Source organism: Chaetomium fimeti, assembly GCF_033439085.1.
Source record: "Chaetomium fimeti strain CBS 168.71 chromosome Unknown B0H64scaffold_1, whole genome shotgun sequence".
Taxonomy (NCBI): Eukaryota; Fungi; Ascomycota; class Sordariomycetes; order Sordariales; family Chaetomiaceae; genus Chaetomium; species Chaetomium fimeti.
This window is the reverse complement of record NW_026944329.1, coordinates 4545205-4566680: the sequence shown is the minus strand read 5'-3', so window position 1 is coordinate 4566680 and position 21476 is coordinate 4545205. Positions and strand designations below refer to the sequence as shown.

The window sequence follows — 21476 nt, the reverse complement described above, 5'->3', positions numbered from 1 at the left end:
CAGGTGGCTGAGGGTTGAGGACTGGGCTGGGGACTGATGATAGGTAGCTGAACTCAACCTGGAAACCTCCATGGGTGGTATCGGATTGCTCTTTCCATGATGCTCTTTTCCATGGCTCCACCTGCCCGGCTTCTGACTTGAACGGCTTTGCAAACCTCACTCCTTCCCTCTCGAAAACGTATGGGTGCTAAGTGGTACTTCCTCGCCTAGGTGGGTTCCAGTAGATTCGGGTTCCAATGTCTGCATTACCTAGGTAGTACTCTGATATCCCGCAGTCATCCTAGGTAGCAAACTAATACTTAATCTGATCGTTATTATTAGTAAAACCCTAGGTTTCCCTGAACTTAACCTGATCTGATAAATATACTTCCCTAGGCTCGCGCCCTATTGTCCTAGGTGTGTTTTCCTCTCTCTCATAGTGTGTGGGCTCCATCCCCTCGCCCAGTACCGCCCACGTCAAACTCTTAGGAGGAGCCGTTTTCCTACCAATCCACGCCCGGAAGCAGAAGGACAAGTCCCAAGTCCTCTTCCAGAAGCCCGGGATCAGCGCAGCAGCCCCTGTGCCCAAACGCTGCTCTTCCACCGTGTGCACGGATTGGAACGACATCGACAAGATGGCAACCTAGGAAAGTGCCTCGTACGACGGTACCACGGAGGACCCGTACCTGCGAGCGTTGAAGCAACTGTCGGTGACGCATCGCCCTTCTCTCGACAACCTTCCACTGGACCGGCCGACCACCGCTGATACGGCTAAACCGAGACCGCCTAATGCGGTATCTGCAGGATAGCGGTTGGGAATAGGGCCGAGATATCATAGACGGGCGGATGGTGGTGTTGATGCTGGGTTCGTGGGTGTTTCCGCCCACCAACACCATGGCCACAACACCGTCAACTAAGTCCGCCCTGCCCTCGACATTCACCCTTTCCACACTGCCCCCCACACAGACGACGATATGCGACCCGCTACTGCAGATGCCTCCGTTTGTCCCAGGCAAGAGGACCGAGAAGCCCGCAGGAGCAGGTGGTTCCGATGGCACGCCTCGTCCAGAATGAACGAGCAGCCACGGGTTGCCGACAGTTCTTCGGACGCTCCGGTGGCCTAAACGGAGTAACAGTCATGCCGAATCTACACCGTCCCTCATGTGCAAGTTATTTGAGGCTCTGCAACTCGTGAGGTCGAAGAGAGTTCCTCCGGGTGCCCGCCGGGGAGTATCCTGACCCGAAACATGTCAGGAAGGCATCCAAAATGGGAAATGTTACACGTGTGCCTGCGTTTGTGGTCTGCACAATTAAGCTTCGGACGGCAACTCGGCATACCCGTTTTGTGCCTTGCCCTTGCATGGTAGGCCTAGAATCAACACGAAAGGGAACGCGGGGTTGGGGCGCTGCGGGGAAGGATTTCTAATGCTGCTACCGCGCAGCCGTATATCGTATCTAACATAGAGTCTAGGCTTAGACAGGGGATTACTTGCTCCTTTACCGCTTCCACCGACCGTCCGAGGTTATTCCCGAGTTCCAGCCGAGCCTGACGCGTCAACCAGCAGGCGGTGCAGCTTCTGAATATATATAGAGAGAAAACGAAAGAACCGGCCTATTCACCCCTATCCCGCGACTGCACCTCCAACCCCCCAAACCGCCTCAAGCCCACCAACCCAAACCAACCCAAACCAACCACCACCATGTCCACCACCCCCACCCTCCCCCACCACCTCCTCACCCTCGCCCAAACAGACGCCTTCACCCCCCTCCCCCCGGCCTCCCTAGCCGGCATCTACACCACCCCCCCTTTCGTCCCCATCCCCGACACCTTCAACACCCGCGACCTCGGCCTGCTCCCCGGCTCGCCCATCCGCCCCGGGTTAATCTACCGCACGGGCGGTTTCCTCGCCGGCATCTCCCCCGCGGGCGCCGCCGCGCTCGCGGGGCCGCCCCTGCGCATCAGGAAGGTCTTTGACCTGCGCTCGGCGGCCGAGCACGAGCGGAGGCCGGATCCGGCGGTGGAAGGGGTGGAGATGGTTTGGTTGGCGCCGGGGGAGGGGGGGGTTGTGGATATGGAGTTGTATGAGGAGGGGGAGGGGGAGAGGGGGATTGCGAGGGCGTATGTGGATGTGTTGAGGCTGTATGAGGCGGGGATTAGGGGGGTGTTGGAGCAGGTGAGGGATGGGAGGGGGGAGGAGGCGGTGTTGTTTCATTGTAATGGTGAGTTTGTTTCTGTCTCTCTCTTTTCCCCTCTCTCTCTGTGTGTGAGGGGGGATTGGGGTGTGGAATGAGTGAGGGAGGGAGTGAGTGAGTGACTGACTGACTGACTGAGCGACTGACTGACTGACTGGTGGTGGTAGCTGGGCGTGACCGGACCGGTGTCGTGGCGGGGCTGTTGCTGACGCTCGCGGGCGCGAGCGAGGAGCTGATCGCCTTCGACTACATCCTGTCGCGTGTCGGGATCGAGCCGGCGCGCGAGAAGCTGCTGGCGTCTCTCGGCAAGGGGCAGATGAACGTCGACATGGCCGCGCCTGGCTTCCGGAACTTGGCTAACCTCAAGGCTAGCTGCTGGAAGGCCTTTGCCAAGGCTGTCGATGCCGAGTACGGCGGGTTTGAGGGCTATGTCACGGGCACGCTGGGGTTCTCAGAGGAGGAGGTCGCTAAGATCAGGAGCAACCTCATGGTGCAGAACTGAGCGTCTTTGTTGGCTAGAGTTTTAGAAATTCGACCCCCCAAAGGCCTATCATGATTGTAAAGCCAAATTGTGTTGTATCAACGTTACTGCAAAGCTGCAATGCTCTCAACTTGACTACCTCCCAGAATCCTCCCAGAATAAGCCCGGCCACACATTAACTCCACACGACCATACGTATCCTGTACTGTGGCTAAGGTCGATCGATGCCTCGCTGGGCGCCCACGGCTAGTCCCTCCAGCGTTCCATAATGGCTACCCGGGGAATCCGTGGCCCCTGATGCCAGCCTTCGGAAATCCGGGTTAAAGATGCCAACGGCGTGTGGGATCCACCCTTCCTTGCACCTTAACCTCGGCGGGACCGTGTGCTACATCGATTATAGTATAATCCTTCAACCGTACGTCGTTAGGTATCGCGCGGAGGGGTCGCTGCCCTCTTTTCCGAGGTTATGGACCAGGCCCATAGCACAATCCCGGCGAGGTTTGTCGCGGTTTCGCTAAAAGCAACCGCTCGAGCTTCGGGTCAAGATAGGACCTATCAGAGAAGCTCAAAGTCGTCCACCTTGTCGCGGTACTTCATGATGTTCTGCTTGATCTTGCTGCCGACGGTCCAGGTGACGAAGTCCTCCATGCTCCGCGTCACAAGGAAGGCGGAGTCCCGGACTTCTTCCACGCCGACTCGGACATGCCCCTGCTCAATGAGCTTTGTGGCGGCCTGGACGGTTTCTGCCATGCGCAGGCTGTTCTCTAGTTAGCGGTTTGAACTGGTGCGACGGTACTGGATAATAATACCGTGTCATGACCACGGGTAAACGCCGCCGCGCAAAGGCAGACACTGTGACGTTGTGCTCGACCTGAGAGAGCTTTGACTTGGACTACGGTAACATGTTAGGAAAATGCCGGCGGGAACTTGCATGCTAGACACATACGGAAAGGATGCCCATGTCGTAGAGCTTGTCTAGGAGCAATGTTTCGTGTTTCCTCCTGACCTCGCTGTCTGGGGGAAGGAGCTGGCGACGAGTTAGAACGAGGCGGTCCTCCTGTCTGACGAGATACGCAACAAACATACACTGAGACGATGTGCTAGTTGCCGGAGGGACTAATCGAGAGGTCAGTGGGTGGGTCTGGCAAAACTCGACAGGGTCACTTACACCACACATCCTGTTGTACTTGTGCTATTTGGGGTCAGCAATCGTGAGCTCGAAAAAAGGCCTTTTCTTCGTGACGAAGTAGTCGGACACTTTGTGGGCGATGAAGCCGAACGTACATAGTCTTCTGGCTTCTGTATCATATACCGTCTGGTTTGGGTTAGCCATGGTAACGAGAGAGAGCATGGAAGGGCGTAATTCTCACCTGGCAACATCATGGTCTCGGTGGTTGTTGTCTTGTTTGTAGTTGATGAAGTCGTGCCTGACCGCATTTCATCGTTAGCTTTTCGATGAATTATTCTGATGATATTTTGATCATGTATTAAAGAGCCCGTTGGCATCTCAACCCACGCACTTCTTAAGGAGCTTCTGCTCATGAAACTTGAGTTTCCGCGGCATCGTAGCGACTTTATGAGGAATTTGCCAATCTCAGGAGGTGTCAAGATCGTGATATTTCACGGAGGATCGATGATTGCACTCGGTTGAATTGGTTGTTGTCTTGACTGTTGATAGCGACAATCTCGAATTTTTGCTGAACAAGAATCCCTGCCCCACATTGAGTTCGCCGCTTGGCACTTAACTCAAACGAAGCAGCCCCACAGCAAACTGGACGCCAAGACAGGCATCCCACTTGCCGCTGCCAGCCAATGCGGGCGTGCCAAAAGAATATTCCGCCAAAAAGCGCCCAGACCATCAACCGCAAGGATCACGAAGCAGTTCGACATCGCGAGAAGAGGTGGAGGAGACACATATCCAGAGAAATCACAGCAACCATGTCGTGCAGGCAATGGCTCTCCTCGGCCGTGCGCCAATGCCAATCCAGCCTGGCGCAACATCAACAACCACGAGCCTTCTCGACGACGCCCGTGGTAGCCGGTCCGTTACTCTCCCTCCCTCCCCTCCGTCCCCTCCGTCCCTCATATTCATTTCTAACACGCCCTATCTCTCACAGTCCGCGACATCTTCAGTGATGGCCCGTCGAAGCCGGTCATGCGGCCAAAGGGCCTCCGGTCGAGCTCGGACTCGAACCCGAACGAGGCCCTCCACGGGCTGCTCACCGCCGGCATGGAACGGGGCGGCCCGCTGTCGATGGAGGAGCAGCGCCGGGTGATGGAGCAGCACGGGACGCAGGCCCACATCAAGGACATGCGCCAGAACCTCACCACCGAGAGCTACGTGCGCCAGATGCCGCGCCGCTGGCGGACCGGCGAGGTCTACTCCCCGCGCGACATGAAGCCCGCCGAGATGAGCAAGTGGCGCCAGGGGCGGCCGCCCAACAAAGATATGGTCGACATCCTGGGCTTCAGTCCGCTGGACAACTACCGGGTGCGTTGCCCATGCCCCTCCCTCCTCCACCACCCCCACCCCCGGAGGGCGGGCGATCAACACTAGACGCTAGACGCAAAAGACTAATAGCTAGCAGAACTTCTCCCTCATCTCCGAGTTCATGACCCCGATGGGCCGCATCAGGCACTCGACCGACACCGGGTTGCGGCCCGTCAACCAGCGCAAGATCGCCAAGGCCGTGCGGCGGGCCATCGGCATGGGCCTGCACCCGAGTGTGCACAGGCACCCCGAGATCCTGCGCCTGCGCCGCCACGGCATGCCGACCGCCGCCATCCCGACGCCGGCAGACCCGTCGCAGAACAGACTATGAGCGGGGTGTAGAGGGATAGGCTAGCAAGACAGACTAGGCCGTAGGGAGCGGCGAGGAGCTGGGGTGTAGGAAGGTGCCATGCCAAAACCCACCAGAAGACCTGTATTTGTACGATACCATGGACGTAACCAAACTGTGGGCATGGCCAGAGCCCATCCATGGCACGGCACGGCGCCATTTTATGTATAGACGTTCTTATACATTGTACAAATTTTACAGCCGGATCGATACTGAACATCGACCCACCACCAACGCCACTGGCACACCACCACCGACTTACACAGTACAGACAGACTGCTTATGCTTTCATATCCCTGACAATGTTGAACTTGGTGCCCCTGAGCGTCTCGGTTCGCCCCTTCTTTTCCAGCTGCGCCCAAATTTCCGGGTACTCAGCCGTCGCCCAGGCTTCGAACTGCTCCTTTCTGTCCGAGCCTGGCAGGGCATTATACGTAACGCCGAGTCTGTAGGCGTTAGCATTCTGGTCTCACGGCCGAAGCACCCTAGGCCGAGAGGTGGGGGGGATAAAAAGAGGGGAGGGTGTCAAAGAAAAAAGAAAAAAGAACTCACGTCATCATCCCCGGCCCATACCCCACACTGGCATCCATCCCCCTTATCAACCGAATCACCTCCTCGAGGTGCCCACTCCCCGCAATAGCACCACAATAAGCCCAAAACACATCCGGCGGCACCTCGAGATCCATGCGCTGAATCTTCTGCCAGACGCCCCTCGCGGTGCGGTCGCCAAAGGGCAGCAACTCACACGCCCAAAACATGATAGCCAGGCTGGCGTACGAGGGACCCTCGGCCGAGTCGGTGATGTCGCGCCAGAACTCGACGGCGACGTCGGGCTCGCCGCAGGCGGCGTAGGCGATCATGAGGGCGTTGTACAGGCGCGTGTCCATCTGCACCGTGGTGTCCATTTTGAGCATGTTGTGGACCATGCGCAGGGACTCGCCCTCGCCGTCGCCGCCGGGCCCCGGCTCCGGGTGCCGGCCGAGACCTTCCAGGCAGCGCACGTACATGTCGGCCGTGGGGCGTTGGGCTAGGCTGTCCTGCGACCGCATGTGGCCGAAGATGTAGCAGGCCATGTCGGGCCGGTTGCGCGCGAAGAAGGCGTCCATGAGGCGGACGCGCTCGTCGGGCTCGGTTTCGGGGAAGAATTGCCGCAGGAGCGAGTAGCAGTCCCACACGCGCGCCGTGCTGACGCGCCGGTCGAGGCAGTACTCGACGAAGGCGCGGCGGACTTGGGCGCGCTCTTCGAGGCTGTAGGAGATGGTGTGCAGGGAGAGGGTGTCGATCACGTCGTACTGGTTGTCGTTGTGCAAAAAGATCATGCAGAGGGAGACGACCGTTTCGGGTTCCAGCGTTGCGTGGCGCTGTTCGAGGTCCGCCGTGATGTCGAGGATGCGGCCGAGGTCGGGTTCGGGCATGGCGCAGAGGGCGCGGAGGTATTTGTTGAGGACGGGGAGGTCTTCGTCCTGGCGGACGGTGACTTCGCCCTTGAGGAGCTTGTCGTAGATGACTTGTACGCCGCTGAAGTCTTTGGCGTCGAGCCGGTAGTCCATCTGGAGGATGTAGGTGGATGCTCGGGGGCGGATCTTGAGCTCGGAACCGAGGGAGAGGAACCGCTCGGCGAGGTACGGATTTTGTTTTTCAATGGCTGCCGTGATGAGGGCATCGATCGTGGCCGCGTCCGGTCTTACGCCCTCCGTTCCCTCCTTGCCCCCGGCCTGTGCCATCATGACCTGCATCATCTGCTTGATGTCCTCGGCGCCCTTGTCCATGACCAGCACGGCCCACTGGAAGATGACGTCCCACCATTCCTTCTGGGGGTTGCAGTTTATCAACTCTTCAAAGATGGGCTGCAGCCATTCCTGCTCTCCGTTTCGGAGCGCAAACCGCACCACCTCCATATATACTTTTGGACTCCGTAGCCAGTTGGCGTGGACGGGCTTCTCAAACCACTGTTTTGTCTCGGCAACCCTGTCCCGCGTCGCGTAGAAGGTCGTCATAATCTCGTGGACTGGCGGCATGTATTCGACCTTGGCCTCCTCAGCCTTCCCCCATTCGGCCAGCAGCTCGGCCTCCCGACCCTCCTTGGCGAGACCGCGCAACACAAGGGTCCACAGGACTCGCACCCGGGCGACCGACTTGTCTCCCTTCGCCGCCAGCCTGGTCCTAAACTCGGCCAAGTGTCCCACGGCCTCCAGCGCGCCGCCGTATTGTGTGAGTGCCATGAGGAATAGTTCAAAGTCGCCACCGTCCTTTCCTCCGACTGCCTCCTTGATCACCTCCTCGTCAATGCCAAGCTCCCGCATGTTCTGTATCCTCCGCTCGATTTCCCCATATAGCAGCGTCGCGAGTTCGAGGTGGTGCTCGGTGGTGCCTTTTGGCGGCTTCGTTGCCGTGACCCACAAGGCAGCCCGGAGGTCTGTGAAGCTGAGATCCTCGCCCTGGCCCTCCGTCTCGGGGCTCGTCGTCACCAGATGGTGAAGTAGCCGTAGGGCGAGGAAGGCCTGTGTTGGGTTCAGCGATCTGAGATGGCTCTTCCTCTTGTATTGGATGAACTGTCTCCAGCCCTTCAGTAGGTCCTCCCGTGCCGGTGGACGTGCATTCTCCGACTCCAAACTCCTGTAGTGTAGTAGCACATCGTAACCGGGTTCTAGCTCGGGTTCCTTCAGCATCCGCGGTGGCTTCTGGAAGATGCCGAAGAAGGTCCTGCGGGGCTGGCGGCGGGCTAGCAGCGGAGAGGGGGCGGCGCGGGATGAGACGGCAAAACAGCGGCCTGGGAGGGCGGAGGGGCACTGGCGTAGCAAGCCATGGCTGGCCAGCAGTCGGAGGTACACATTGCGCGTCAAATGCGACCGCATGGTGGGATATAGAGTCTATGCCGGGCAAGTCCTGATATTGTCATATCGTTAGCCGGTTATAAATTACGGGAATGCCTGTCCATTGTGCTCTGTAATTCGCCGTACCTGCGCATGTTGGGAGACGTCCAATTGCGGTGCAATGGCACAGTTGAAGCGACGGTCTTGATGCGGCGACGTCAACTTTCAACCCGGCTTTTGAGGAGCAGACGGATGACCTCAATTTGCTGCCGGGAGCTGCTGTGGGGCGGTGGTGGGTGAGCAGGCCCCTCAATGGAGCTGGTGCAGCGGTTTCCATCGCACTCACAAGCATACCCTAACCCCAACCCTGCTTCCGTAACTGTCTCTCCTCTCACCTCAGTCCCTCACTCACACAACCTTGAACCATCTCCCACTCAAGTTTCAACACAACACCCGACCCTCACATATACATACAAACCTCACATCCCACATCAACTCCCCCGAAAAATGGCCCCAACCCACCCAACAGTCCTCTCCCTCAAGCAATCCTTCCTCACCGCCCAAACCCGCCTCCTCTCCCAACCGCTAACCCCAACCCGCGCCTGGCACGACACCAACAACACCAACACCAACAACACCAACACCAACAACACCACCAACACCAACAACACCACCAACACCAACGACGACGAAGAAGTCGCAGCCCTCCCCCCCAAGGCCGTCGACGACGCGCTCTTCAAGCTCAACCACCGGCTGCAGCAGCACGCGCGCCGCGCCTACGCGCCCCAGGCCACGCGCCACGTCGCCGAGCAGATCGAGCAGCTGTACTGGAATGCTGCCGAGGCGGCTGCGCTGCGGGGGGAGGAGCTGGGTGGTGGTGGTGGTGATGGTTATGAGGGTGGTGATGGTGGGGGTGGGGGTGGTGAGGGTGGTGAGGGTGAAGGGGTGGGGGATGGGGAGGGGGATCGGGCGTTGAGGGTTGGTGCTGATTTGGGTATGTATCCCCCCTTTTTCCATTTTGTTTTATTGTTTTGTGTTGGGCTGGGGGGCGGATTGGGTTGGATTGGATTGGATTGGATTGCGGTTGGACGGGCATGGCCGAACTGGAACCGGGCTAACCCGTTGGGATAGCGGATCCGGCTGTGATCGCGACGCTCCCGCTAGAGTGGGAGGACGCGGACTCGTCGTCACGGACGCTTGAGACGAAGCGCTATGCCGAGTTGGCGGGCGAGTTGCACGCTCTTGCGGAGAAGCAGCAGCAGGCGGCTGCGCGGGTGGCACGGCTGCGACGGATGCGCGCGTTGCTGCAGCCGTTCGCCGCCAATCCCGACGGTGATGGTGACGGTAACGGCGATGGTGGGCGGCTGGATGGGGTGCAGGAGAACCTGGTCACGCGCAATGGGGAGGTCGAGACCGAGCTGCAACGCATGAGGATGCTGCTCGCGAGAGTGGGAGGAAGGGTCGGGCAGCTGAAGGAGCAGCGGCCGCAAGCAAGAGAGTCGAGCGTGGGGAGTCTGTTCTCGGATGGGGAGGGGATGGAGGGTGTGGAGATGGAGATGGACGAGCAAAGGAAGGTTGGGTCGCTGTTGGACAGGTTTTAGGGCTTATTTGGGAACTCGGGGGACTGTTTTGTAGGCGTAAGGTGTTAACGGCTGGGGAAAGCCGCGGACAAGGCGCGGGCGGTTCACGTATGGCGGAGGCGTCTTTAATAGTGATACCCGATTACACAGGGAAACGGTGTAAATCATGCTCATATTCAAGCCCAGATAAAGGGGAGGCTAACCGGTAGCTCTATGGTGCTCTCCCATCCTCATTTTCAACCAAATTGATCGAGCGGAGCAAGTATCCAACACCTCATTCCAACCCCATATCCAATCCCATCACGCCCATCCCCGACCTTCCAGGCCAGACCCCTCTCTCACTAGGCTAGACCCCTCTCTCATTAAGCCAGACCCCTCTCTCACCACCTTCACAGCAGCATCCTTCGCACTATCATCCACATCCAGCACCTTACTCTCACCCCCCTCCCCCTCCTCGCCTTTTCCCTCTCCACCACAACCACCACCCTCCCCATCCTCCCCAATCTCCCACCGATTCGGCCTCACCACCCTCACCTGCACCAACCCCCCTTCCCCACCCTCCTCTGTTTCCCCCTCCCCAACACGATGATAAACCCTCAACCCCACCACCGCCACCGCATTCCACGGCTCACTCCCAACCCCACCCCGCCTTAGCCGCCGGCCACCGGACACAGGCCGCTGTCCCTGCTGCTGTCGCTGTTGTTGTCCCTGTTGTGGTGGTGGTGGTGACGGGTTGGCGCGGCGCTGCTCGGCCTCCTCCTCGTCGATGGCCTGCAGCTCGTAGTCGAGGCCGGTGTCGGAGAGGGTGGAGATGGAGCGGATGCTGCAGATGTCGGTGTCGGCGTCGGAGTCGGAGTCGGGGTCGGAGTTGTAGGGCGATTCGTTGGGGTGTCGTTGGGGGTGGGGGCGTTGGGGGTGTGGTCTTTGGGGAGGCGGTCCTTGTGGATGGGGTCCTGGGGGATATGGTCCTGGGGGATGTGGTCCTCGGGCATGCGGCCCTGGAGGGGGCGGTCCGGGGGGAGGCGGCCCCCGTGGATAGGGTCCTTGGGCACGCGGCCCAGGGGGGTGTGGCCCTGGGGGGCGGAAGTCTCGGGGATGGTGCCCTTGAGGAGGCCCTTGGGGATGCGTTCCGGCTCGTTGAAGATGGGGGTTGAGGGGGGGCAAAGGGGGTACGTAGTCGTAGGGACCCGGGTAGTCTTCTTCTTCTTCTTCGCTGTCGTAGCCTTCTGATCTTGGCGGCAGCCGCTGCAGCAGCTGCGGCGGCGGGCCGTAGAACTGTGGGGGAGCAGGTGGATGGCGAGGATACGGGCGCATGTCCCGGGAGTCGTGGCCGGCACCCTCTGGGAGATGACCATCCGCGCTCTTGCCGAGCAACCCTTCAAGCTCCTTCTTGAAGCTCGATACGACCTCGAGTGTGGTCCTGAGCATTTCGTTGACCTCGACGCTAGGGCCGCTCTCGCCCCCCTCGGGTCCAGGGCGCGAATCAGGCACCGCGGGTCCTCGTGCCACTCCGGCTGTACCCTCCACCATGGCTGCCTTGGGCCGCTGGACAAGCGCGGCTGAGGTATCTGCTGGCCCGACTGCACCTGCCTCTGTTTGAGTAAGTACGGCGCCCGCCGGGGTAATCTCCTTCTCGTAGCCCCTGGTGTCATCAGTGTCAGGCTTGGTCTCTGAATCGGGAGCAGGCGGCGTGTCCTCTGCAGAGCTAGGAGGCTCCGGTCGAGAGGGCTCGGCCTCTTCACCGTCCTCCTTGGTCCCAGCCGGAATTCCTCCTCCTGACCCCGCTTCCATGTTCTCTTCTGCGGCTTTAGATTCTTGCTCAAGCGCCGTATCTAGCTGACGTCTGGCTTCCTCTTCAGCTTCCTTCTGTATTGCTTCCTCCTCGGCCGCCCTCTGCTTCGCCTCTCGTTTCGCCTTGTGTCTCTCGGCTCGTTGCCGCTTCACTTCTTTCTGCCACGCCATGTCTTTTCGGTCATTCGCCCACTTCTTGCGATCGAAGTAAAGCCTCCGCTGCAATCTCCCGGTGATGGTCTCGCGGAGTTGGTTGCGGCGCTTATCCTTCGCCCACTTAGCATAGGCCTCCCGTGCCGCCTTCTCCTCGGCCGTCTCGATAACCCTAGCTTTGCTGTGGGCTAAGTCGTAGGCGAGGCCAATGCGCAGGAGCTTCTCGCGCCGCTTCCTCGCGTTGCGCCGCACTACGTCCTCGGGGGGCAGGATATCCTCAAGGCGGTCGGCGTCGATCCTGACCAAGACGGTGTACTCGCCGGCCTCCAATTCGAGCTCGACGTTGCAGGAACGGGTCATGCTGTAGGTAGTATGGTTGCGGACCAGATAGTCATCCTCGCCGGCTTTGTGGACTCGGAATCCCAAGCCAAAGATGTACTCGCCCTCAAGGCCGCGGAAGTATCGGTCGTCGAGCTGGGAGAGGACGATGACGACGGGCCCGGGTTTGGCGAGAGTGAAGGAGAACTTAGTGTCGTGGTATTCCAAGGCCCACGAAACGTTGAGCGTCGTCCACACAGAGGCAATATTCCACTCCGGGCCGAAGAGTCTAGTGCGGTCGAAGGACTGGTACTTGCGCAGCAGGTCCTTGTACGAAATCCAGAACGCACCGTCGTCGCCAAACCGGTGGTTAAGCTTCTGCAGCCACTCTGGTGTCCATTCCTTGGAACCATCGCCTATAACGGTCAGTGAACGCTGGGTGAAGTATAGAGGGGGGCGAGAGACATACTCCATGCCCCGGTCCATTCACCCCTTCCCCACGGGTTCTTGAGCAGGAGGAGCCGCTCGCCATCAACTTCGACTGCTCGCATGACCGAGTACGAGTGCCCTTCCTGAATGCCCTTGCGTTCTCCGAAACCAAGATCCCTGACTGGGGTTGGCATCTACGACGGTGTCAAGCCCGAGGAACGAAAACTTACCAATGACCAGTTGAACAGCCAAATAAAAACTCCGCGTTGACCTTCTTGAGCTCTTGCCAGAAATGTTCCTAGATCATACATAGTTAGCAGTCTGCTCCCTCGGATGGCATCGCGGTAGCCCACTTTATCAAGAATATCCTTGGTGAACAGTTCCGTGGTGACGCCACCGGTGAGGTCCTCGATGCCCTCGCCGTTGAAGCCGCCCTCGATGGCGGCATAGTCGCCGTGGGCCTTGGCGTAGGCCTTCTCCAGCAGCGGGAGCCAGGTCTCGTTCTTGTCCTCGCACTGAGCAAAATAGAGGGCCTCGCTGTTAGACTGGTAGATTTTCCGGTACTTTTCCTCCGAGTCGGCCCGTTCGATGTCCTCCCACAGGGCGCGCTCGATGTTGAACCGCCTGCCTATGCGGGCGTCGTCGTAGTCGGGTTTGAGGAGATAGAGCTGCGGTTGTTAGTCCGGCCAAGTTGAGCAAAACGGCGAAGAGAGAGAGAGACACGCCCACTCACATGGTCATCAATAATCTCACTGAACCAGTCCCCATCGCGGTGGAACACGAACCCATACACGCCAACGTCCTCGTTCCGCGCAACGCACACGCGCTCGATCAGTCCGGGCTTGTTGCTCAGGGTGCACAGGGCGGCCATGAGCCAGCAGTCGCCGTCGCGGCCCTGGCGCACGTCGTTGGCGGCGGGCCCGTCGATGAAGAACTTGGGATCGTCAAAGATCTCCCCGACCCGCTTCACCGACTTGGGCCGGAAATTGCACCCGGGCCACCGCCCGCGCGCCCTGTGCCGCCGCCTCGCCTCCGCCTTTCTCATCCCCGAGCTCACCACCGCAGCATCCCCATCCCGGCGCTCATCCCAATCCCGACCCCCACCCCCATCCTCTCCACCACCACCACCAGCACCCTCCCCCCGAACACCACCACCACCACCCTGCACTGCACTCCGCCTCCTCCTCTCCGGACTCCTCTCCCTCCCCCCATACCCATCCATACCCCTCTCCCTCCTCTCCCTCCCCTCCCTTCCACTCCCCCCCTCCCTATCCCTATCCCAATTCCCCACATACTCTTCATCATCACTACTCCCGTAATCACAGCACTCGTTGCTCAGCGACTCGAGACAGTCCCGGCTGCCGGAGCGCAGGTCGTAGTCGAGGTCGAAGTGCGGGTCGCGGTACCGGGTGTTGACGCGGCGGCACTCGGCGACGATCTGTGCGACCTTGGCGCGGCATTGGGCGGCGGCTTCGTCGTAGGTGGTCGGTTTAAACTGGGGTGGGGCGGTGGTTGGGGTTGAGTGGGTGGTGAGGGTGGTGGTGGTGGGGAGGATTGTTGTTGCTGGGGCGGGGTTAGAATTCATGCTTGGTTTTGGTTCTTCTGGAGCTTGCTTTTGAGGGCTGGTTACTTACCCTTCCCTGGGGCTTTGGTGGTGAATTTTCTCCAGAACTCGTCCACCTTCCTCTGCGGCGGCGGGATTTGGGTCTGCTCGAGGAGGGTCTGCATGAGCGTGTTGCCCGTCACGGCCCTCCCGCCGCCACGGCCATCGTCGGAGTCGGACATGATCTTGGTCTTGGGAGTCCTGAACCAAACAACTACTCTCTCGTCTTTTATCTTGTTGTTTTCACACGTTGGGTCTCTCACGATCACTCAAACCCTCTGATCTTTCAGTCACTACTACCTCTTCCGTTCTAGGTAGGTACCGAGTTAGTGCGCTCTGGGGTGTGGTCAATGGTCGATAGTCGATGAGAGAACACAAAACCAAAAAGGCGCCAGCCTCATCCGAGCTCACAATTGGGGCTAACACGGTTATTTATCTTCCACTACCTACCTAGGTATTTCACACAAAAGTTACTCCGTCACTCTCCCACTTTCCGCTTTCCGCCGTCAGCTTCGCTCTCAGCCCACAGCGGCCACAGCGATCACATCATTGGCTACCATGCGACCGGCTGCATACCGATCCCCACTCTCCTGTTCTCTGCAGTCAGGCAGCAGGCCGGCTGGCAGGGCTGGGAGGTGCAGATTGGTGGGGTGGCATGCCATGTTGGGTTGGTGCAACAATTGCATTGTGCATGAGGGGCGATGAGGGAGTGGTGGGAGGGCGCCTTAACCTCCATGGGACAGACTCGGTGCATCGTCACGCGGATGCCGCAGCGGAGTTGGTGAGGCAGACTATGTGCGTGCTGCATACCACAAATCCAAAACTGACTCACCTCATGGGGCCCTGCTGGTGTCTGGATAATGTCATACTGGGGGAGCTGTAACGGAGGGTTGAAGAACAGGAAACCGGCTGGTGGGATGCGGCATCCGGGAGGGGTTACTCCGTATTATACCTCAGCGGCCCCCTTCTTCAATCCACAGCATGTCAACTCATTATGATACACACATCCCCCACACCTGCTATCTATATACAAAGGATCCGTACCCAGAATATTACCACAATTCAAACACATATGCAATGTATCAGAACTCCAAGCCGTGCTTTCGTCCCATCCCATCCTGGGCATTTCATCCCATTCCATCCCGGCATCCCATCCCGAGCATCCCATCCCGACATCCCATACCATCCCGACATCCCATCCCACCCCATCACCCCATCCCTTGATACCCCCCAGCCAAATCAGCGCGTATCCCTCGCGCTCAAGCTAGCAAACGCATCCGGGCTATGCCGCCCATTCGACCACTCCAAACCCACCGCCATCATGCTGTCCCGGCTCACATTATGCTTCGGCGCCGCTGCCGCTCCCGCCGTCATGAACGGGTTCTTGCTCATCGTCCCCGGGCTCACAGGGGTTGGGTGCGGTACCTGCTGCTGCTGCTGTGGTTGCGGGACTAGTTGCTGCGGCTGCTGCTGCTGTTGCTGTTGCTGTGGCTGCTGGGGAAAGGTCTGGGACGGGAATAGGGAGTTGGGGGTCTGTGCCGGTGTGGTGGTTTGTCCGGCGCCCTGGGTCTGGAACGGGGTCTGGGCGGGTGCTGGTTGGGCGTGGTTGTACAGCGCCATGATTGATGCTTTATCGGGCCGCGGTGGCTGCTGCTGCTGCATGTAGCCGGTCATTTGTGGAGCCATCCCCATGTACTGGGGCATCTGCTGCTGCTGCTGCTGCTGCTGCTGATGCTGGGGCATTTGCATCTGCTGCATCTGGCCCGGATACTGCTGCGCGGGTGGTGTCATCTGGCTGAAAAAGGGATTGGACACCTGCGGTTGCATAGGTTGCGCCGATTGCGCCGGTTGTGCATAGAAGTTTTGTTGTGTTTGCTCGGGGATTTGTGAGAGGGTTGGCGACTGGATCCTCGTGGGTGACCGGGTGAAGGGATTGCCGCTCATGTTACCACCAAACTGGGCCGTGTTGACCGACAGCGGCTGTTGCTGTGGCTGGGCGGGGAAGAAGGGATTGTACCCGGTCGTGGCTGGCTGCATCGGTTGGGGATACGTCTGGCTGCCGTTCATGGTCATGCCGGAGTAACCCTGTGGCGCCGTCGGCAGCGGGGCTGTCAGCGGACCATTCATCTGCTGCTGGTAGAGCACCTGCGCGTTGTGTTGCTGCGTGTTTTGTTGCTGTGCTAAACCGCCCGTGTGGTGAGGAAACAGAGGCTGGTGCGACGGTGGCGCCAATGACATGTTCTGGAAGGCCAGATCGAGTGCCGAAGGAGCTTGCTGCGGCGCGCCGAACGGGTTCGTCGAGAGGTAAGGGTTCTTGGTCTGCAAGGTGCCCGTCGACTGCGAAGAGAGCGGCTGTGGTGGAGGCGGGGTGTCGAGCATGTCGAACGGATTTGTGCTGGCCGGGCTTATTGGACGAGTACGGGCGGCTTCCGTGTTTGCCCCGGATGTGAGGCTTCGGGTTACCGGCATCGTCGCGGCCCTCGCAGGCGTCAAGTGTGCCGCCGCCCTCCCACCCCCTTCCCCCAGCCGCACCAACGCCTCGATTGCCTTCTCCAGGCTCCCGCCCACCCCCTTTAGCACCATCGAGTTCTTCTGGTCGTCCATAAAACCCATGTCGCGGAGTTTGGCGAGTTTCTGCTCTGTTTCATCTCCCTCTGCCCGGTCGCGCTCGACGCTCACACCGAATAACCCCGACGAGCTGCTCCGAGGCGGCGGCTGGATTTGCGAGCCTTGCGAGCCTTGCGGGCTGGTTGGTTCGTGCCCGGCCGCCTTTTTGGCCTTGGACCCGAGGGGAAATATGGAGGAAGCGGAGCGGAGGCCGAACCGGCTCGGCGTCTTCGGAGGAAGCGGGGGTGGGGTGTCGTCCGAGTCCCCTCCGGGCCGCCGCTTGCCGACCGACAGGGTGCGGGCGATGTACTTTTGCCGGATGAATCGCTCCATTGCGCCGTCAGCTTCGTCGGCATCGATCGGCACGGGCGGGTTCTTGTTGTCGGGGTTGTACAGTTTGTTAGACACGACGTTGCCGACTTTCCGCATGTTCTAGACGGGTATGTGTTAGCTCGGGCGCAGGGCCACTAGGAAGCCGCCGTGTCCACATACGTCGACCTGCTCGTTGGTCCAGCTATCCATACTCAGCGACTTCACCTTGGACACGTGGGTGCCCAACTTGCGGTGGATGGTGGCGCATCGCATGCACAGGAAGATGCCCAACTGCAAACCACCATGTTAGCGTTAAGTCAGCACAACGCATTGTTCGCGGGCGGGCGCATGCAGGAACATCGGGTTCGCAGCTCGAGACTTTTGGACGGGAGGGCGAAGAGGGGATGGAAGGCATACGCTCCATGATGCCCAACCTGACGATGGGGCTCAGTTAGTCCCAAGGTTGTTCGCGAAGAAAGAAGAAGAAAAAGTTGAGATGTGAGGCGTTGAGGCTGCGAGAGCTCAGGAGAGGGCGGGCTCCTTACCAGGATTCCTTCCTTGACAGTCGGCGCAAAAGTTGTTGCCGGCAACGTTATGGAGGAGGTCTTGTAAGCCCTTTTCGTTGCGCGCCTGCTGGCGCTTGCTTAGTGCGGACATGATGCGTACAACGGAGATTTTGCTTGTCCTCCGATACCAAAAGTCGAAAGACGGCGCAAAGTTTCAAGTTCAAAGTTGCTTTGTGTGATGGTAGGAGGTTTGGGGCGGGCCACTCGACCGGGACCCACGCGACTTGTCCCACCACAGGACCAGGGTTCAGGGGGTTGGGTCGGGGGTGGAGGGGCCGCCAATTCATCAATCAACGGCGCCTGCCGACAAGCCTGCCGCTCGAGAAGCTGCCGCTCTTTGACAGTTTTCCGGGTAAGAAACGGCAAAAGAGGCTGCTTTCAATTCTGTCGAGTCGCACTCGCAATTTTGGAAAAGCGAGCAATTGCAACCCAACCACCCGCTGCCCGCTCCTTTCTTTTTTTCCTCTCTCTTTCTTTTCTCCTGAAGACCTGCAGCAGCCCAGCGGCGCAGTTAGCGCATGAAGTGGTGCTGCAGTGGGGAACAGACAAACACCAACTGCTGGGTACCGAGGGAGGTGGTGAGGTCCATGCGTCTGAACAACCTGGAACCCCCCGACCAGATGATGGAGGCATAGGTATCATCACCGAACAAACATGGCGCCGGTGGGACTCGAGTATGACGCTTTCGAGATCCATCTTTATTTCCCCCAGATTCCGCAAGACCTAAGCACCCTTCAAGACCAACATCAGAAGTCACGACGTCTCACGTCCGTCCACCTGCGAGACGCGGATCGAACCCGGCAAATTTGGGCACGCGAGGCTGGGCTCAGGAGCGCTAAGGAGACACACCACGGCCGTCAATTTCAGGGGTCTCGCCGGGCCTGGCCCGCACGCCAAGGTCTCTGGGGCGGGTGGAGCACCGGGGTGTTTCTCGAAGAGTTCCCATTCCACTCACAGGCAACATCAACAATTCTCCATGCAGGCAGCACAGTACTAGAAATAGCCTAGGTGACTAAACTCCGGAGTTGTCCTCCGAAAGTATACGAAAGAAAGGGGCAAAAGGCGAGATAGTATACGAAAGAGCTAAGGACAGGATGACCAACAACCGTATGTGCATAGGACGTCACTGGATGTATATCACGAGTTCCCACGGAACCAACGGCTGTCTCTTAAACCCATACTACTTACTGTAAGCATCTAGGAATACTGTGCATACCGTAGACATGCCAGAGTGGGGTGACATGACCACCAACAGGTCCTCACAACTCACGACTAGTCGGAGTTCGAGACCTATTACTATGTATAAACTGCCATATGTACATACAAGAATGTTCAGCTGTTCCTCCTCCATACACCTCGTCCGAGACCGGTATTCCTTAGGTATATCCCAGCCATTAATGCCCAACCCCCACTACTCAACCCCATTATTAGGTACATTACTCCATCCTCCCCCTCTGCCAAAAAAAAAACTAGGTACGTCGCCGTCCGATACCCACTCGCCGGCGGAATATTCCCACTGAGACCGGGGGGAGGACCGGTCGGTAGTTGTTATTCATCCCGCTTCTTTTTTGGTTCGATTTTAGTTTTTCTTCTCCTTTCGGCGGGGGCAGCAGCAGAGCTACTGTGACTGGTCTGCGTTCGAGCTTGAGGCCAGACAGGGTGGTGGTGATATGGGATGATGACCGAAAATTGTGTAGTGAGGTTCCGTGTTATGGCGTGGCGTAAAGGCGGGTTGTTGAGGGGGTGAGTAGGGAGCGCGGGTGTAGCGGCACCGTTCTGTTGCCCGGCCGCAGTGAGGATGATGAAAGTAGGGCGAGTATGGAAGGGGATGTTGGTGTTCAAGACGGCGACGCCGCGGACTCCGTTCTTTGACTATAGGATTTTGGACAGCTAAAGCGGGAGAACTTGATGGGTCGGGAGAGCTAGGGAGTTCCCCGGGGTAACTCGAGGTTGATGACGGCCGGCACTAAGTCCACTGGGCTTGTGGTGAGGTACTAGGCGTCCGGCTTTCGGCCCCAAACTACGTGTACTTTATGGTAGGCATGGACACTGCGGTCGAACAGGCTGTTCCGTACCTCCACTAGGGAGAGCTGCCACTGATGTTAGCGGGATGGAGCATTTCCTAGCAGCCACATCACTCACCTCTATTTCCTCGATTGACTTTCCCAGTCGGTTGAACATGTCTAGGCTGAACCCGCTCAGGCCTTCTAGCAGGTTCCGCTGCCACATCATGCCGACATGTTTCAGCCGCACCTCCTTGGGCCAGCCGTTGAGAGGAATCTTGAAGATCATCTCGTGGATGTCGACGAAGCCGACCTCGTGCATCCACTCCTTCAATTGAGGGCCGAGGTCCAGCTGTCGATTGGAAACCCGACCGCCAGCCTGAAAGTCTCGGACCCAGCGCAGCCACCCGTAGTCGTCTGGCATGGTGCCGTCGTCGCAGTAGATCAAGGCGGGGATTTCTTGGCACTCGAGCCAGCCCCCGGGTTCGAGGTGGTCGAACGCGCGCTGTATGATTTCGTTCTTCATGTCTGACCAGCAGCCGATGGTTATCCGCGTATGGATAAAGTCAAATTTGGTAGGATAGTACCTGGACTATGTCAGCTTATTTTCTTCTTGAAGGGGGTTAGAACTGGGCACGTGTAGAATGCAGCCGGTCAAAAAGAAGATGCACGGGGAGGTTGGCATACCAGTCTTCACTCCTGTGCGGCACCGAATTAGCTTGAGAAATACGGACTGCGAGGGCGTTTACCTACGAGTCTTCGATAAAGAAGTGCACGTTTGGGGGCACAAAGGCGGGTTGGATAGGTGACAGGTCGGTCCCGACGATCTCGGCTTCGGGGTACTTGTCGCCCATCTCGACGGCCCAAATGCCTGTGCCGGTTGCAACATCTAGAACGTGCCGTGGAGGGCGGTCGCGGGAGAAAGGGGCGAGGTGTAGCCGCCCGTCCATGACCATCTTGATGATCTCATACTGTTCCTCCATGCGATCATTTTCTGGGTTGTCATTGGGGAATGGGTAGGCTTGATGTTGTCAGCGAGAAGTCGGGGAAGGCTGGTGACAAAACATACATCCGGCGCGGTATGAATGATAGGTCCTCCCAAACTCTTCTCGGGATCTGGCTATGCTGTCCGACAGGGACTTTGTATCACTCGTGGCTGTTAGCTGGTGGTACGTATAACCCTCTATCGGGCTCGGAGCGGCCGAATGTGAGACCAGAGGCAGCAGCATACTACACATCGTGACCATTTGACTGGCAAGTGCCGTGGTTAGCCCGTGTCTGACATCATTCAGGAGGGATTGCCGCTGAGGGTGGGTAGTACAGCACATACATCCGGCTCAATTCGCGCCGAGTCCTCCAGATAAGACTCGAATGTGAACTGATAGCTGTCAAGCTGCCGGTCAGCGGAGCGGAAGGACATGTTGAGAGACGCTGGCGGCGCCATTCTGCCAGGCGGGCTGCCCCGAACGCAGCACGGCGTGTTGTTGTGGAGAGGAAGGCAATGCAAGATAACTAGAGGAGGGAACCCAGAAAGGGGAGGTGTTCGGGTCCAGATCGAGCGGCCGAGAGAAACAGCACACCCGTTCCCCGGCCCTTGCATAAAAGAGTCGGAACCGGAAGGGGAAGGGGAAGCAGAGCTCTCTCTGCCTATGAGTGGAAGAGAAATGATCGGCCCGAGATGACAAGATGACCAGGTGGCAGGCTGCGCGGCGCAATCCCCATCCCCTACAGAGACAGACGAGACAATGCGGTGGGAGCACAGAACCCGGCAGTCTGGGTCAGAGGCACCCTTGCCGTCTTTGTGCCCG

The 21476-nt window shown here is 58.8% G+C and overlaps 8 protein-coding genes across 8 annotated transcripts; 3 read left to right on the top strand and 5 right to left on the bottom strand.

Moving 5' to 3' along the window:
* Positions 1-1679: 1679 nt before the first annotated feature.
* On the top strand, positions 1680-2674 carry B0H64DRAFT_438362 (protein-tyrosine phosphatase-like protein; the record flags this gene model as incomplete). Its single annotated transcript, XM_062806336.1, has 2 exons — positions 1680-2199; positions 2340-2674. The coding sequence occupies 2 exons, from the start codon at positions 1680-1682 to the stop codon at positions 2672-2674; spliced, it is 855 nt and encodes a 284-aa protein (XP_062664784.1).
* A 65-nt stretch (positions 2675-2739) lies between these two features.
* Positions 2740-4349, bottom strand: B0H64DRAFT_383096 (uncharacterized protein). The gene is made up of 8 exons (XM_062802922.1): positions 4174-4349; positions 4024-4080; positions 3938-3968; positions 3822-3845; positions 3740-3769; positions 3600-3680; positions 3463-3545; positions 2740-3410 (listed from the first exon to the last, which is right to left on the bottom strand). Exons 1-8 carry the CDS (start codon positions 4215-4217, stop codon positions 3209-3211), a joined length of 552 nt encoding a protein of 183 aa, XP_062664783.1. The 5' UTR covers positions 4218-4349; the 3' UTR covers positions 2740-3208.
* Positions 4350-4473: 124 nt separating this feature from the next.
* On the top strand, positions 4474-5758 carry B0H64DRAFT_34501 (ribosomal protein S18). Its single transcript, XM_062801305.1, has 3 exons — positions 4474-4694; positions 4771-5144; positions 5242-5758. Exons 1-3 carry the CDS (start codon positions 4592-4594, stop codon positions 5473-5475), a joined length of 711 nt encoding a protein of 236 aa, XP_062664782.1. The 5' UTR covers positions 4474-4591; the 3' UTR covers positions 5476-5758.
* Positions 5606-8587, bottom strand: B0H64DRAFT_34493 (uncharacterized protein). Its single transcript, XM_062801303.1, has 3 exons — positions 8454-8587; positions 6046-8379; positions 5606-5939 (listed from the first exon to the last, which is right to left on the bottom strand). The coding sequence occupies exons 2-3, from the start codon at positions 8346-8348 to the stop codon at positions 5774-5776; spliced, it is 2469 nt and encodes an 822-aa protein (XP_062664781.1). The 5' UTR covers positions 8349-8379; positions 8454-8587; the 3' UTR covers positions 5606-5773.
* Positions 8588-8723: 136 nt separating this feature from the next.
* Positions 8724-10047, top strand: B0H64DRAFT_450000 (kinetochore Sim4 complex subunit Fta4). Its single transcript, XM_062807111.1, has 2 exons — positions 8724-9300; positions 9438-10047. The coding sequence occupies exons 1-2, from the start codon at positions 8814-8816 to the stop codon at positions 9905-9907; spliced, it is 957 nt and encodes a 318-aa protein (XP_062664780.1). The 5' UTR covers positions 8724-8813; the 3' UTR covers positions 9908-10047.
* A 489-nt stretch (positions 10048-10536) lies between these two features.
* Positions 10537-15023, bottom strand: B0H64DRAFT_449990 (uncharacterized protein; the record flags this gene model as incomplete). Its single annotated transcript, XM_062807110.1, has 9 exons — positions 14757-15023; positions 14212-14381; positions 13873-14140; positions 13311-13629; positions 12931-13245; positions 12808-12875; positions 12618-12754; positions 11060-12564; positions 10537-11019 (listed from the first exon to the last, which is right to left on the bottom strand). Exons 1-9 carry the CDS (start codon positions 14864-14866, stop codon positions 10537-10539), a joined length of 3375 nt encoding a protein of 1124 aa, XP_062664779.1. The 5' UTR covers positions 14867-15023.
* A 368-nt stretch (positions 15024-15391) lies between these two features.
* On the bottom strand, positions 15392-18044 carry B0H64DRAFT_429169 (uncharacterized protein). The gene is made up of 4 exons (XM_062805885.1): positions 17645-18044; positions 17517-17533; positions 17280-17390; positions 15392-17219 (listed from the first exon to the last, which is right to left on the bottom strand). The coding sequence occupies exons 1-4, from the start codon at positions 17754-17756 to the stop codon at positions 15420-15422; spliced, it is 2040 nt and encodes a 679-aa protein (XP_062664778.1). The 5' UTR covers positions 17757-18044; the 3' UTR covers positions 15392-15419.
* Positions 18045-19659: 1615 nt separating this feature from the next.
* B0H64DRAFT_414828 (S-adenosyl-L-methionine-dependent methyltransferase) lies at positions 19660-21112 on the bottom strand (the record flags this gene model as incomplete). The annotated part of the gene is made up of 5 exons (XM_062805062.1): positions 19660-19755; positions 19808-20255; positions 20356-20367; positions 20422-20689; positions 20995-21112. 5 exons carry the CDS (start codon positions 21110-21112, stop codon positions 19660-19662), a joined length of 942 nt encoding a protein of 313 aa, XP_062664777.1.
* Positions 21113-21476: the final 364 nt, after the last annotated feature.